The sequence below is a fragment of the Aquarana catesbeiana genome, linkage group LG02 (genome assembly GCF_042186555.1).
Source record: "Aquarana catesbeiana isolate 2022-GZ linkage group LG02, ASM4218655v1, whole genome shotgun sequence".
NCBI classification, from domain to species: Eukaryota; Metazoa; Chordata; class Amphibia; order Anura; family Ranidae; genus Aquarana; species Aquarana catesbeiana.
This window is the reverse complement of record NC_133325.1, coordinates 628,496,116-628,509,680: the sequence shown is the minus strand read 5'-3', so window position 1 is coordinate 628,509,680 and position 13,565 is coordinate 628,496,116. Positions and strand designations below refer to the sequence as shown.

General features: G+C 44.3%; 1 protein-coding gene across 4 annotated transcripts in view; it reads right to left on the bottom strand.

Moving 5' to 3' along the window:
* Positions 1-13,565, bottom strand: part of LOC141128851 (interleukin-5 receptor subunit alpha-like) — a 205,732-nt gene that overhangs the window by 77,718 nt on the left and 114,449 nt on the right. For all 4 annotated transcript variants that reach the window (XM_073616423.1, XM_073616424.1, XM_073616422.1 and 1 more), the window contains one exon: positions 4,542-4,662. In XM_073616423.1, the coding sequence (XP_073472524.1) occupies positions 4,542-4,662 (121 nt within the window). The remainder of the gene's footprint in view (positions 1-4,541; positions 4,663-13,565) is intronic.

Sequence of the window (13,565 nt, the reverse complement as noted above, 5' to 3'; positions counted from 1 at the left end):
TTTACCCTGGTACAATTTTGACACCAAATAGAGATGATATAGTCATTCTGATGTTGATTTTTTTTTTGCCCTTTGTGCCTTTAATTTTGTGCCTTCATTCTGTTAAGCTTGCAGAACCCCCACTGAGCTATCTGCTTCCATTTTTAACTCATATCACTTTTCATCTGCTTGACTCTATTATCTTTTGCTTTTAGAGAAACAGCATACAACAGGTTTTTACCATCGGGCCTGCAGTTATGCTGGCCATACACTATATGAAAAATCGGCCAAACCCATTTTCGAAAAATGAACGTTCGGCCGTGAGCACAAACAATGGTGCCATCATGTAATGACCGATAAATCTTTCAGTAGACATGAATAAATACATTTTTTGTTTGTTTTTTTACATATACCTAGCGCAGACAGTTCGGACGGGCAACACGTTAACCTATGAATTTATCGTTCATTCGGCAGAAAATTTCCAAACTTGTCCTTCGTTTTTTCGGCTCAAAAACGTCCAAACAATTATCGATATTGTGCCCATTAACTGGCCGAAAAACGAACGAACGGTCTAAATTACTTAATTCTGGCCGATTTTTCGTATAGTGTATGGCCAGCATAACACTCTGCAGTCATTTAAGGCCCACTGTACCCTAAAGACCACTATTGACCTCTGATTCTCACTGAAATTTTGGGAATGTAACAACTTTTAACTTCACTTAACTGGACCCTTGTTGAGAAAATGACTTCATATATTTCATATATACTTCATATATAGCCAAATGACTTCATATATTTCTGGTTCTCTATTAATGTGATTTGTTTAGTTTCCATTTCTGTCTTTAATAACCATGTTGTCTCACTTTTGTAACTGCAGGAAAATTCTCACTTGTCATGCGGCGTTCAACATAATGCAAACTAAAGGTACAGCAAATGGGTAGCACTGCTAAATAGAAAGCAGAGCCTAAATATAGTGTATATCAGCAAATGTGGCTGTCACTTCAGTAAAACAAAGTTCTTAACACATTAAGGGTTCATTTACATCAGATGCTGTTGAAAGTGTTTTTTAAGCGCAGTACATGTGCATATGAACTCCCTGGTCATCTCTCACCTTGATTACTGCAATTCCCTCCTCATTGGATTATCTTTACATAGGCTAACCCCCCTTCAGCCCATCATGAATGCTGCTGCCAGGTTCATCCACCGTTACCAACTGTTCAGTGTCTGCTACTCCTCTCTTTTAATCTTTCCACTGGCTTCCGCTCACCCAACAAATAAAATTCAAAATACTAACAACTTACACAGACATCCACAACTCGAACCCCAGCTACATCAATAACATAGTCTCAAAATACCAACCAAATTGTTCTCTTTGTTCCTCCCAAATCACCTCCTCCCTTGCTTGCCTCCATGACTTTTCCCCAGTCTCTCCTATCCTATGGAACTCCTTACCTCAATCTGTCCATCTATCTCCTACTCTGTTTGCTTTTAGACACTCCCTGGAAACCTTTCTCTTCAGAGAAGCCTATCCTGCCCCCACCTCACAACTGTACTTTTAATTTCTCCATCAGCTTATCCCCCCCAGTTATTATCTTTTGTATCATTTGACCCTCCCTCTTAGACTAAGCGCTAATGAGCAGGACCCTCTGATTCCTCTTGTATTAAAATGTATTTTAACTCTACTGTACTGCCCTTGTGTTGCAAAGCGCCGTGCAAACTGTTGGTGCTATGTAAATACTGTATAATAATAATGATACTATGAAAGAAAAATGAACGTATATCATTAAGCCTAGTTTACACCACTGTGATGCTTTCAAGAGCATTTTAAAAAAGTACAACGTATCAGTACAAAAACAAATAATGCCTAAAAAAAAAAAAAAAAAAAACACTGCAATACCATTACTAATGCTTGTAACAAGCATGTGGAACTGAACACTGATTGCAGGGATTGTGAGGTAAATGATCCCTATAACAATCCCGCCAACAGGTAATAAAACTTATAAGAGCAGCCCAGTGAAAGAAAGAAAGAAACAATGTTTATACTTTCTTTAAAAATGCACTCTCTTTAAGAACCCTTTGTATTTATGATATCTGGCATTTCTTGGTGTGTCAGATCGCATGTCCCCTGCTGGGTACTGTGGTTGCTCTAGTTGATTCCTATGCTGGTATTCTAATATGGAAGTCGACAAGAGGAATCGCAATGCTCTTCAGAGGACAAGCTGTCTAATTCACCTGAACGTGTGAGCAACATCACCAGAAGCTTGTCAATAAAGCCAATTTTTAACACAGTGCTTGCCAGACAAATAACTATAATGTTTTTTCTTTTACAGGGTATACATTTTACACATTGGTAACCGTCTCTTTAATACACAATGGTAGTTTCACATGCACAGTATAGCTAAATAAAAAAAAAAAATTAAAACTATATAGGTTTTGAGTCAATTTCACTGCATATATGTGACAGAGAAACTAAGAAGAGTATTTAAACATGTAAAAACAAATGGCCACTGCCCCCACCTATAACTGGCCTACATGTAAACATGTCAACTTAATTTGAAAAGGGGTTGCATTTGAAAATACAAAACAATATTTCTGTGCAATATTTCATATTTACCTGATAAAATAGATAAAAAAAAACTTGTTTCTCTCCTAGACTAGCTTATTTAAATAAGTTCTATTATTTTTGGTCCTAATCATTATAAAGAATAATAACAAATACAAAGCTTCTCTTTAGTTTTAGAATCCACTCATCATATTTAAAATACTGGTTCTCAGTTGACTGACAAGTGCCTGTAAAATGGGATTAGGGGTAAAGGAAAACATATGAACTTGTTTTATGCTGTCATGTATTATATGCACCTTTATGCTTTCTACAAACCCAAAACCCATGGCTTCGCTCCAGACTTGCTCCTTTCATCCCAGTAGGGTTGCCACCTCATCCCTTTAAACCCAAACACATATGAAATACACGGGTTCTGAGGCTAATTTAATGCAGATAAGACACCAAGTGAGTTTACTTACCAACGTAATCAGCCACAGAAACTGTGTAATTAATATGTGTTCAGGTTTAAAGGGATGAAGTGGTAACCCTACATCCCACACAGACAACCGGGGTACTGGATACCGCAGCTCCACTCAGTCAAAAGTACAAAATATAAAGCCACACTCCAAAGCTTAGCTCTTTTTTCTGTGTTTATTTATTTGACAAATTAAACATTGAAATGAAGCCTTGGAGTGTGGCTTTATATTTTTTACCTACAACTTTACACATTGTATGTAACAGGTGTACAGGACTCCAGGATTGGGTCCTGAATGGCAGGTATAATTCCCCATTAGGTATATTTTGCCACTATTTTTGTTGTGGTTCCCTTAAGGGGGTGATTTAAAGGTAATGTTGAATACTCAGAGGTTCTTATCCATGCAGGGTGAGGGGTCTTGTGGTAGATTGGCTGGAGAGGAATGGATTGATTTTCAGTATTCTCTGGATTGTCCTTATTTCAGAGGTTCGAAGAAAGGAAGAACCTCCAAATCCTGATTACAAGGAATTTGGTCCTGAAGAGATTAACCAAGATACCTGAGAGTCAAGAAAAGGGACAGAAAGCAGTAAGCACCTGGCTGTGAGATAGTGGGATTGCTTTGCTAATAGTGGAGAGTAGAAAATCTGGTGCAGCACTGCATAGGAACCAGTCAGCTTCCAAGTTTTTTTTTTGTCAAGGTTTAATTGATTAAGCTGAAGTTAGAAGCTGATGGGCTACTATGCACAATTTTAGCAAATCAATCCCAGATGAGTTGGATACCTGTGAGAGCAGGGTCAACTGAGTTTAGGATTGAGTCCCAGTTGCTGAGCTGTGAAAACCTCCTATTTGGGATCCCTGGAAACCCTAAAACCACAGAGTGAGACTGGTATGGTGGTGGTGCGCCATTAAAGTGTTTGTAAAGGCAGAAAGATTTTTTTATCTTAATGCATTTTCTTAAGATAAAAAAACCTTCTGTGTGCAGAAGCCCCCCTAATACTTACCTGAGCCCCATCTCTATCCAGCGATGTGCACGAGTGCCTCGGCCGTCTGGGACTCTCCCTCCTGATTGGCTGAGACATTGGCTCCTGCTGCTATAAATCAAAGTCAGTTAGCCAATCATGAGAGAGAGAAGGCAGCGGTAAACCACGGCTCCATGTCCGAATAGACACATAGCAAACTGCTTGCTGTGGGGGCAATCAACAGGAGGTAGGGGCCAGGAGTGCCAGCGAGGGACCCAAGAAATGGATTAGCCAGGCAGCTCTGTGCAAAACCAATGGGCACAGAGCAGGTAAGTATAACTTTTTTATGTTTATTATTTTTAAAGAAAAATAAACGAGACTTTAGTATCACTTTAACTTGTTTCGCAATTTTGAACCAGAGTATGGACTAGTTTGTGTTTTCTGTTTGCTGAAGACAAATGGTTGTTCTGTTTGCCTGTTTTGTTTAGAATAAAAAAGGACTGTTTACTTTTACCCAAGTGCTTGGCTGATGACCTCGAGCTTCATAGGTGACAGGTGACACAGGATATTTATTTAACAACTTTACCTTCAGGTATGACCTTTTCAAATTTCCACTCACTGCCAGATGAAATATTTAACTCCATCCCTTTGGAAAGTGTAAAATCAAAGTGATCTGTAACATAATGCTCATGGAAACATTTGGAAATCTGTAAAAAATTCAAAACACATTATATTGTTATTATACAAATGGTTGACTTTCCTATTTATGTCTTTTAACAAGAGTGAAATTCTACTGAATAAACTAAGGGTAAAGTGATTTTCCTGCTATAATAATAATAATAATAATAATAATAATAATAAAACAAAACAGTCTGTAAAAACACATTAAAAATGCTTACCATTCCTATGGCCTGGTAGGCCAATCTTCTTGCAGAGCTACAACTATCAGTAGAACCTTTAGTATCTGACATGTACATATGAGTTAAAGTGACTCTAAAGGTAGTATTTTTTTTTTTAAATAACAAACATGTTATACTTACCTGCTCTGTGCAATGGTTTTGCACAGAGCGGCCTTGATCCTCCTCTCCCCTGCCGAGTGCCCCCAATAGCAAACCTCTAGCTATGGGGGCACTCAAACAGGCTCGCTCCTGAGCCTTGCTCCTCTGATGCGACATTGTCCATTCACACTCGAAGTGTGGCTCGGCTCCTCCCACCACTCTCTCATTATTGGCTCACTGGCTGTAATCGACAGCAGCAGAAGCCTGTGTGAGCCAATGAAGAGAGAGAGACCCAGGGGAGCTGCTGCTCTTATCCACATTGCTGGATGGAAATGGGGCTCAGGTAAGTATAAGGGGGGGCTGGGGAGGGAGCTGCACACAGAAGGTGTTTTACCTTGAGGCATAGAATACTTTAAAGCAGTGTTCCGCCCCCAAAAAAATAAAAATAAAAGCCAGCAGCTACACATACTGCAGCTGCTGGCTTTTAACAATAGGAAACTTACCTGTCCTGGAGTCCAGCGATGTCGGCACCGCAGCTGATGTTTCCATCAGCTGTCGGGTGCTGCCGCCACCATTGCGGGTGAGGGTACCCGGCAGTGTAGCATTACGGCTTCACGCTGGGAACCCTACTGCGCATGTGTGAGTCCCCGCTCCTCTCTCCTACTGGCCCGGCGACAGAGAGAGGAGGAGGTAGGAGGCAGAAGCCCCACGGTGACGTCATGGGGCCCCCCCGAAAGGTGCTAATTGTGGCACCGGAGGGGGAGAGGAGACAAATGAGCGGTAGTTCCACTTTTGGGTGGAACTCCGCTTTAAGGTAAAAAACCTTCTGCCTTTAGAACCACTTTAGAAGCCTGAGTCCTCCACCTCACATTGTGGTTAGAAATAAAGCCAAGACTAATGGATCCACCAGTGACTCGCGGCCAGTGTGCGAAACCACAATATGAAAAGGGGACGTATGGATCTGATACATGCAAAGTTGGCTGCCGAGGGTTGTACTGGTGGGTGTAGCTTTGCAACATTAATCAGACTGGAGTGAAGAGACGAGTATGGTATTTATTACTAATATACCGTATTTTAAATGTCTGTTTTTTTGTTTTTTTTAGAGACAAAGTAGCTATAAAAATTAGGCTATTTTTATCAGCTCACTTTTTGGCAAATTATGCTAAGATTGTTTGGAAATTTCAAAAAGTTGCCTCTGTAATACATGTATTGAGTTCTCCTAAATCAGTGGTTCTCAACCTGGGGGTCGGGACCCCCTCGGGGGTCGAATGACGATTTGCCAGGGGTCACCAAATCCTGGGCTGTTCCTGAATCCCGCATCGTCATAGCTGTCACTGCTGCGAGACACCACAAAGTCGGAGACACAGTGCGTAACACTACTTGGCCTAGTTGCCATTAAAGGTCCCCACTATAGTTCTCAGATCAGCAGATGACCTTGATCAAGAGCACCTAAGTTGGCTGATCAGAACCCTCCTAGCACTGCCACTCATCTCAACTCCCCGCCAGCACTGGTACTCATTCCAACTCCCCCCGCCAGCACTGGTACTCATCCCAACTCCCCCCGCCAGCACTGGTACTCATCCCAACTCCCCCCTGCCAGCACTGGTACTCATCCCAACTCCCCCCCCGCCAGCACTGGTACTCATCCCAACTCCCCCCCCCGCCAGCACTGGTACTCATCCCAACTCCCCCCCGCCAGCACTGGTACTCATCCCAACTCCCCCCCGCCAGCACTGGTACTCATCCCAACTCCCCCCCGCCAGCACTGGTACTCATCCCAACTCCCCCCGCCAGCACTGGTACTCATCCCAACTCCCCCCGCCAGCACTGGTACTCATCCCAACTCCCCCCGCCAGCACTGGTACTCATCCCAACTCCCCCCGCCAGGACTGCCACTAATCCCAACTCCCCCCGCCAGCACTGATACATCTTCACATTAAATAAAAATAAAAATAGAATTAAAATTAAATAAGAATAAAAATAGAGAATATATGGAAGGGAGAGGAAAAGGAGGGGGAGGAACAAAGAAAAAGGGAGAGAACAAGAAAGGCGGCTAGAAAGAGGATGGGGAAAAAAACAAGAAATTAGGATAGAGAGAGATAAAGGGGAAAGAAAGAACAAAGAGAAAGAGTGGTACATCCTGAAATATACCATAAGGGGGCTTAATACTGTACGAGTGGAAGGAACTCAGGGAGCGCTAAATGTCCGTGGGTTAGGGGCGCAGATTACTTGTCTTGCCTTGGGTGCTGATAACCCACGCTACGAAAATAATTTTACTGTTATGCCGCGTACACACGATCAGACTTTACGGCGTACTTGCGAACCTGAGTCCGTTGGACAATCGATCATGTGTGGGCTCCAGCAGACTTTTTTTTCTCAAAAGTTTGACAGACTTAGATTTGAAACATGTTTCAAATCTGTCCGACGGACTCGAGTCCGGTCGAAAAGTCCGCTCGTCTGTATGCTAGTCCGACGGACAAAAATCCGACGCTAGGGCAGCTATTGGCTACTGGCTATGAACTTCTTTGTTTTAGTCTGGTCATACGTCATCACGTACAAATCCGTCGGGCTTTGGTTGATTGTGTGTAGACAAGTCTGTGTATTCGGAAAGTCCGTCGTAAAGTCCGTTGAAAAGTCCGCCGGGCAAAGTCTGCCATAAAGTCCGCTCGTGTGTACGCGGCATTAGGGGTCCCCACAACTTAGGAAATTTTATCAAGGGGTCACGGCATTAGAAGGGTTGAGAACTACTGTCCTAAATAAATAGAAGGCAACGCTAGATATTTATCTATAAAGCATTTTTAAACTGCATTAGGTTTGTTATTTGTGTGTGCAGTGCACAATTTTGTAAGACAACACGGCACCTTATTCAATGTTGTGTACAGACATCAGGCTGCCTTAGGTGATGATGCTTGTATTGTGATAGAATGTCCTGAGAGGGCTAAAGAATATGGCCCGAACAGCATGGACATGTGGCTGCCCCCCAGACAGATAGAATATTTAATTTATTAAATAATAATAAAAAAAAGAGTCATGTCACCTTAAGAAAAAGGTACAGTAGGTCAGGCGGGGAAATAAGGGTCAGGTAACACTGGGGTATAGGTAAGGAATGTCATTGATCCAACCAGGAAGGTTAAAAAGGTCACATGACCAGTGGGAACATTCTGGAAGCAGGGCAAGGCTTTATAAAGGGGTCCTCTGTGGAAATCTCCTCACAGCTAGTCAGATTACAGCAACAAGCTCAGCTCAATAGAGCTATTATATTTTGTGTGACGGCTGTCCGGACCATGAAGACCCTAATGCGCCAAGTACTGGAGAGAGCAGGGGACAGAGGAGGTGAAGAATGGCTGAGAAGATGCCTGGAGTTGGGAGAAGAAGAGGACGTGCGGCGGGAGCAGGCGCCTGAGGAGGAAGGACCAGCAGTGGCAGAGGTACCTGGCTTAATTAATAGAAGAGGCAGACCTGTCACTCGCAGCCCATGTTTCCGCAACAAAATCAGCGCTGCCCACCACAGCGTTCCCCCTCCCACTCAGACCTAAAGGAACCAGACTTAGCGCCGCCAGAAGAGGCGGCTTCCAGGGCGGGTACCAGAAGAACCAGCCTCAGAGAAAAGAGAAGGAGGAGAACACTATCGCCGTCGCCTCCCAGGAACAGAGGAAGGCGGGCTCAGGTATCAGCATCCACTGTGATAGCTGAGGAGACAGCAGCTACCACACAGAGTGACAGTCATTCAAGATTACCTCATACACAATAGCAAGTGATACCTACTGTGAGCACTGGAGGCTCAAGAGAGCAGCAGCTGCTGAATTCTCCTAGGCAAGCTAATGCAACAGCGGCATCTAGTGGTCAGGTCTTAAATAATATAATGATTTTTATTAACAGGCTTAATGACAGCATTAACTCTCATAGCAATGATAATGTTAATTACTCTAACGTATGGGTTAATGAATCCAGGAATAGGTGTGGTAATGTTTCTAATACTAATAGTACTTCTTCTATTTCAGCAATTAACACCAATAGCATTAATACTTTACCATCTGAAATGAATATTAATAATTCTTCCATCCCTGAATCCTGTTTAACCAGTTGCCGACCGCCTCACGACGATATACGTCGGCAGAATGGCACGGGCAGGCAAAGTAACGTCACTTGCCTCCCGCAGGCGGGGGGTCCGATCGGTCCCCCCCCCCCCGGTGCCGGAGGCGGTTGGTATTTCTCCCCCGGCGATCGGAGGTGAGGGGGAAGCCATTCATTCGTGGCCACCCCTTCACGATCGCTCCCGGCCAATGAAATCATTCCTCTGCCTCTGTAATGTAAACAGAGGAAGAGGAAGTGATGTCATCTCTCCTCGAGCCGGTCTTTTCGTTCCGACGCCGAGGAGAGACGACATCAAGTAAGTGCACCAAACACTACACTTTCAGTAGAACACACCAGGCACACTTTTCACCCCCCGATCACCCCCCTGTACCCCCTGTCACAGTGACACCAATAGCAGTTTTTTTTTTTTTTTTTTTGCATTGGTGTCAGTTTGTGACAGTTATAAGTGGTAGGGCAGTGAGTATTAGACCCCTTTAGGTCTAGGATACCCCCCCAACCCCCCCTAATAAAGGTTAACCCCTTGATCACCCCCCGTCGCCAGTGTCACTAAGCGATTGTTTTTCTGATCGCTGTATTAGTGACACAGGTGACGCTAGTTAGGGAGGTAAGTATATAGGTTTGCCGTCAGCGTTTTATAGCGACAGGGACCCCCATATACTACCTAATAAAGGTTTTAACCCCCTGATTGCCCCCTAATTAACCCTTTCACCAGTGATCACCGTATAACTGTTACGGGTGACGCTGGTTAGTTAGTTTATTTTTAATAGTGTCAGGGCACCCGCCGTTTATTACCTAGTAAAGGTTTAACCCCCTAATTGCCCGGCGGTGATATAAGTTAAGTTTTTAGGGTCAGATAAGGTCTGCGTCGCCCCAGGCAGAGTCAGGTTACCGCCAGTCCCGCTAACACCCACGCACGCAGCATACACCTCCCTTAGTGCTATAGTATCTGAACGGATCAATATCTGATCCGATCAGATCTATACTAGCATCCCCAGCAGTTTAGGGTTCCCATAAACACAGTGTTAGCGGGATCAGCCCAATTACCTGCTAGCACCTGCGTTTTGCCCCTCGGCCCAGCCCTGCCCAGCCCACCCAAGTGCAGTATCGATCGATCACTGTCACTTACAAAACCCTAAACACACATAACTGCAACGTTCGCAGAGTCAGGCCTGATCCCTGCGATCGCTAACAGTTTTTGTTGGTAGCGTTTTGATAAAGTCGCTAACAGTCAGGAGCTTTTTTGCCTGTGAGTCTCACTAGTGTACCACTAAATTTAGAGCCCAAAATGGCAAATCGAAGGTACACTAGTGAAGAGGCCTACACGTTTCTGAGCATGACAAATAGTGAAGAGGAAGTCACTCATCTGTGAGATTCAGGCTCAGAATACGATCCTGTAGAGGACAGCAGCTCCATGACAGATAACTCTGACGACAGAGTTGTGGTCCCTACCAAGGTCAGGCGTACCAGACCCCGAACTTCTTCTTCTGTCCTTGATGTGCAAGAACAGCAGGTCCCTCGTATGGAGCAGAGCAGTACTAGCGCCGCTATTCCTTCTGGTGAACTGCCAAGCACCAGCGGCCTAGTACACCCTGGTCGTACATCCAGCACTGCAGTAACACTTGGTGATGTGGCGAGTCCCATAAGTGCAGTTCAAGCTGGCGAGGTGGCAAGCACAAGCAGTGTCCCGCTGCCACCAAGAAGACGAACACAGGCCCGTCGTGCCCATAGTGCCCTTCCTGCTGCATTTGCCAATCCGAATTGGGAACCCACCACTTCTGCAGCACCCGTACTTCCCCCATTCACTGGCCAACTCGCCATTCATGTGGAAACAGTTGATTTTACGCCACTGGATTTTTATTCGCTGTTTTTCACCGAAGATCTCTATAGATCTATTGTGGACCAAAGCAATTTATACGCTGGTCAACACATCGCCACTATTCCCCAGTCCTCCCTTGCCAGAGATTGTAGACCAATTACGGTCTCCGAATTTAAGATTTTTCTGGGCCTTTCCCTCAACATGGGCATAACTAAAAAGAGTGAATTGCGCTCATATTGGTCCACTGACCCAATTCACCATATGCCCTTGTTCTCTGCCTCCACGACCAGGGCACGATACGAGCAGATTTTGCGGTTCATGCACTTCAACAACATGAACTCTGTCGTCCTCGTGGAGACCCTGAATACGATCGGCTCTACAAATTTCGGCCCCTCGTAAACCACTTCAACCAACGTTTTGCAGACTTGTTTACTCCCCATCAAGTTGTCTGCGTTGATGAGTCCCTAATTAGGTTTTCTGGCCACTTGTCATTTAAACAGTACCTTCCCAACAAGCGTACCAGATACGGGGTCAAGATGTATAAGCTCTGTGACAGGGCCACAGGCTATACATGTAGTTTTATGGTTTACGAGGGCAAAGATAGTCACGTAGAGCCGACAAACTGCTCTGACTACATAGGAAGCGCTGGCAAGATAGTGTGGGACTTGGTGTCACCCTTATTCGGAAAGGGGTACCACTTGTACGTGGACAATTATTACACGAGCGCGCCACTTTTTAGTCACCTTTTTGATCAACAGATTGGAGCATGTGGCACCGTGCGACCTAATCGTCGGGGCTTTCCCCAGCGGCTTGTAGATTCTTGTCTTAGGCTGGGGGAGAGAGCCTGCTTGCAGTGTAATAACTTGTTCGCTATGAAGTGGAGGGATAATAAGAATGTTTTCGTTCTTACCTCCCTTCATGCAGACACGACGGTCCAAATTACTATGGCGACTGGTGTTGTGGAGAAACCCCTCTGTGTCCACGAATATAACCAAAATATGGGAGGGGTGGACCTCAACGACCAGTTGTTGGCGCCGTAAGCCGGCTGCATGAGAGGCATTTTCCTTATGTCCTCCCGAGTACCCCTACCCAACGAGCCCCCCAAAGAAGATGTCGTGTTGCAGCAAGCGCGGATATAGGCGTGACACCTGGTATTATTGTCCCTCCTGTCCTGACAATCCTGGTCTATGCATTGGTGAATGTTTTGAACGCTACCATTCACTAGTTGAGTATTAGCGTAGGGTACAGCACTGCACAGACTAGGCACACTAACACAGGGTCTCCTAAGATGCCATCGCATTTTGAGAGACCCGAACCTGGTACCAGTTACAAAAGTTATAGTTACAAAAAAAAGTGTAAAATAAATAAATAAAGTAAAATAAATAAAAACACAAAAAAAATATAAAATAAAAAAAACAAAAATAGTTGTCGTTTTATTGTTCTCTCTATTCTCTCTCTATTGTTCTGCTCTTTTTTTACTGTATTCTATTCTGCAATGTTTTATTGTTATTATGTTTTACCATGTTTGCTTTTCAGATATGCAATTTTTTTATACTTTACTGGTTACTGTGTTTTATTGGTAACCATTTTTTTGTTTTCAGGTACGCCATTCAGCTGCAGAGCGGATTTATTTATCTTGACAGCAACAGCGTTTGCTCCCACGATACATAAAGCCGTGACTCCAGCGCTGTCGGAGGTGATTTCACCACCACAGTTACATACTTCAGCATATATGCTGAAGCGTGGGGGCAGCAGTGGGCGGAGGAGCGATTTTCTCCTACCTTTTGCGGGAGGATGCCCCCATGCTTCGGCATATATATATTTTAGGCACAGGTTGCGTTAAATGTTTTATTTTTTACTATTTCTTTTTTGTATTTGCTTTGCAGGTATGGTAAGTCTTACTGTTATACTGTAATGCTACTTTGTTTTATTGTTAACCATCATTTGCTTAGCAGGTACGCCATTCAGTTGCAGCGCGGATTTATTTATCTTGACAGCAACAGCGTTTGCTCCCACGATACATAAAGCCGTGACTCCAGCGCTGTCGGAGATGATTTCACCACCACAGTTACATACTTCAGCATATATGCGGGAGGATGCCCCCATGCTTCGGCATATATATACGGTGCATGTATGCCCATCATTAGAAGTGGGTGGATGAAGGGAGGTATTCTAATGGTGAGCATACCCACCGTCCAATCTCTTTTTTTCGTTCAGCCCACAGGCTGCATGAAAAAAAAGTTTACAATATATGCCCAACAAGGACCAGCAACGCACTGGTATGTTGCTGGACTTTGAGTGGTTATGCCAGAATGATGCCTGCAGGTTTAGGTATCATGTTGGTATCATTCTTTTCAGCCAGTGGTCGGCTTTCATGTAAAAGCAATCCTAGCGGCTAATTAGCCTCTAGACTGCTTTTACAAGCAGTGGGAGGGAATGTCCCCCACCGTCTTCCATGTTTTTCTCTGGCTCTCCTGTCCCAACAGGGAACCTGTGAATGCAGCCGGTAATTCAGCTAGCTGACCATAGAGCTGATCGGAGACCAGAGTGGCTCCAAACATCTCTATGGCCTAAGAAACCGGAAGCTACGAGCATTTCATGACTTAGATTTCGCCGGATGTAAACGGTGCCATTGGGAAATTGGGAAAACATTTTATCACACCGATCTTGGTGTGGTCAGATGCTTTGAGGGCAGAGGAGA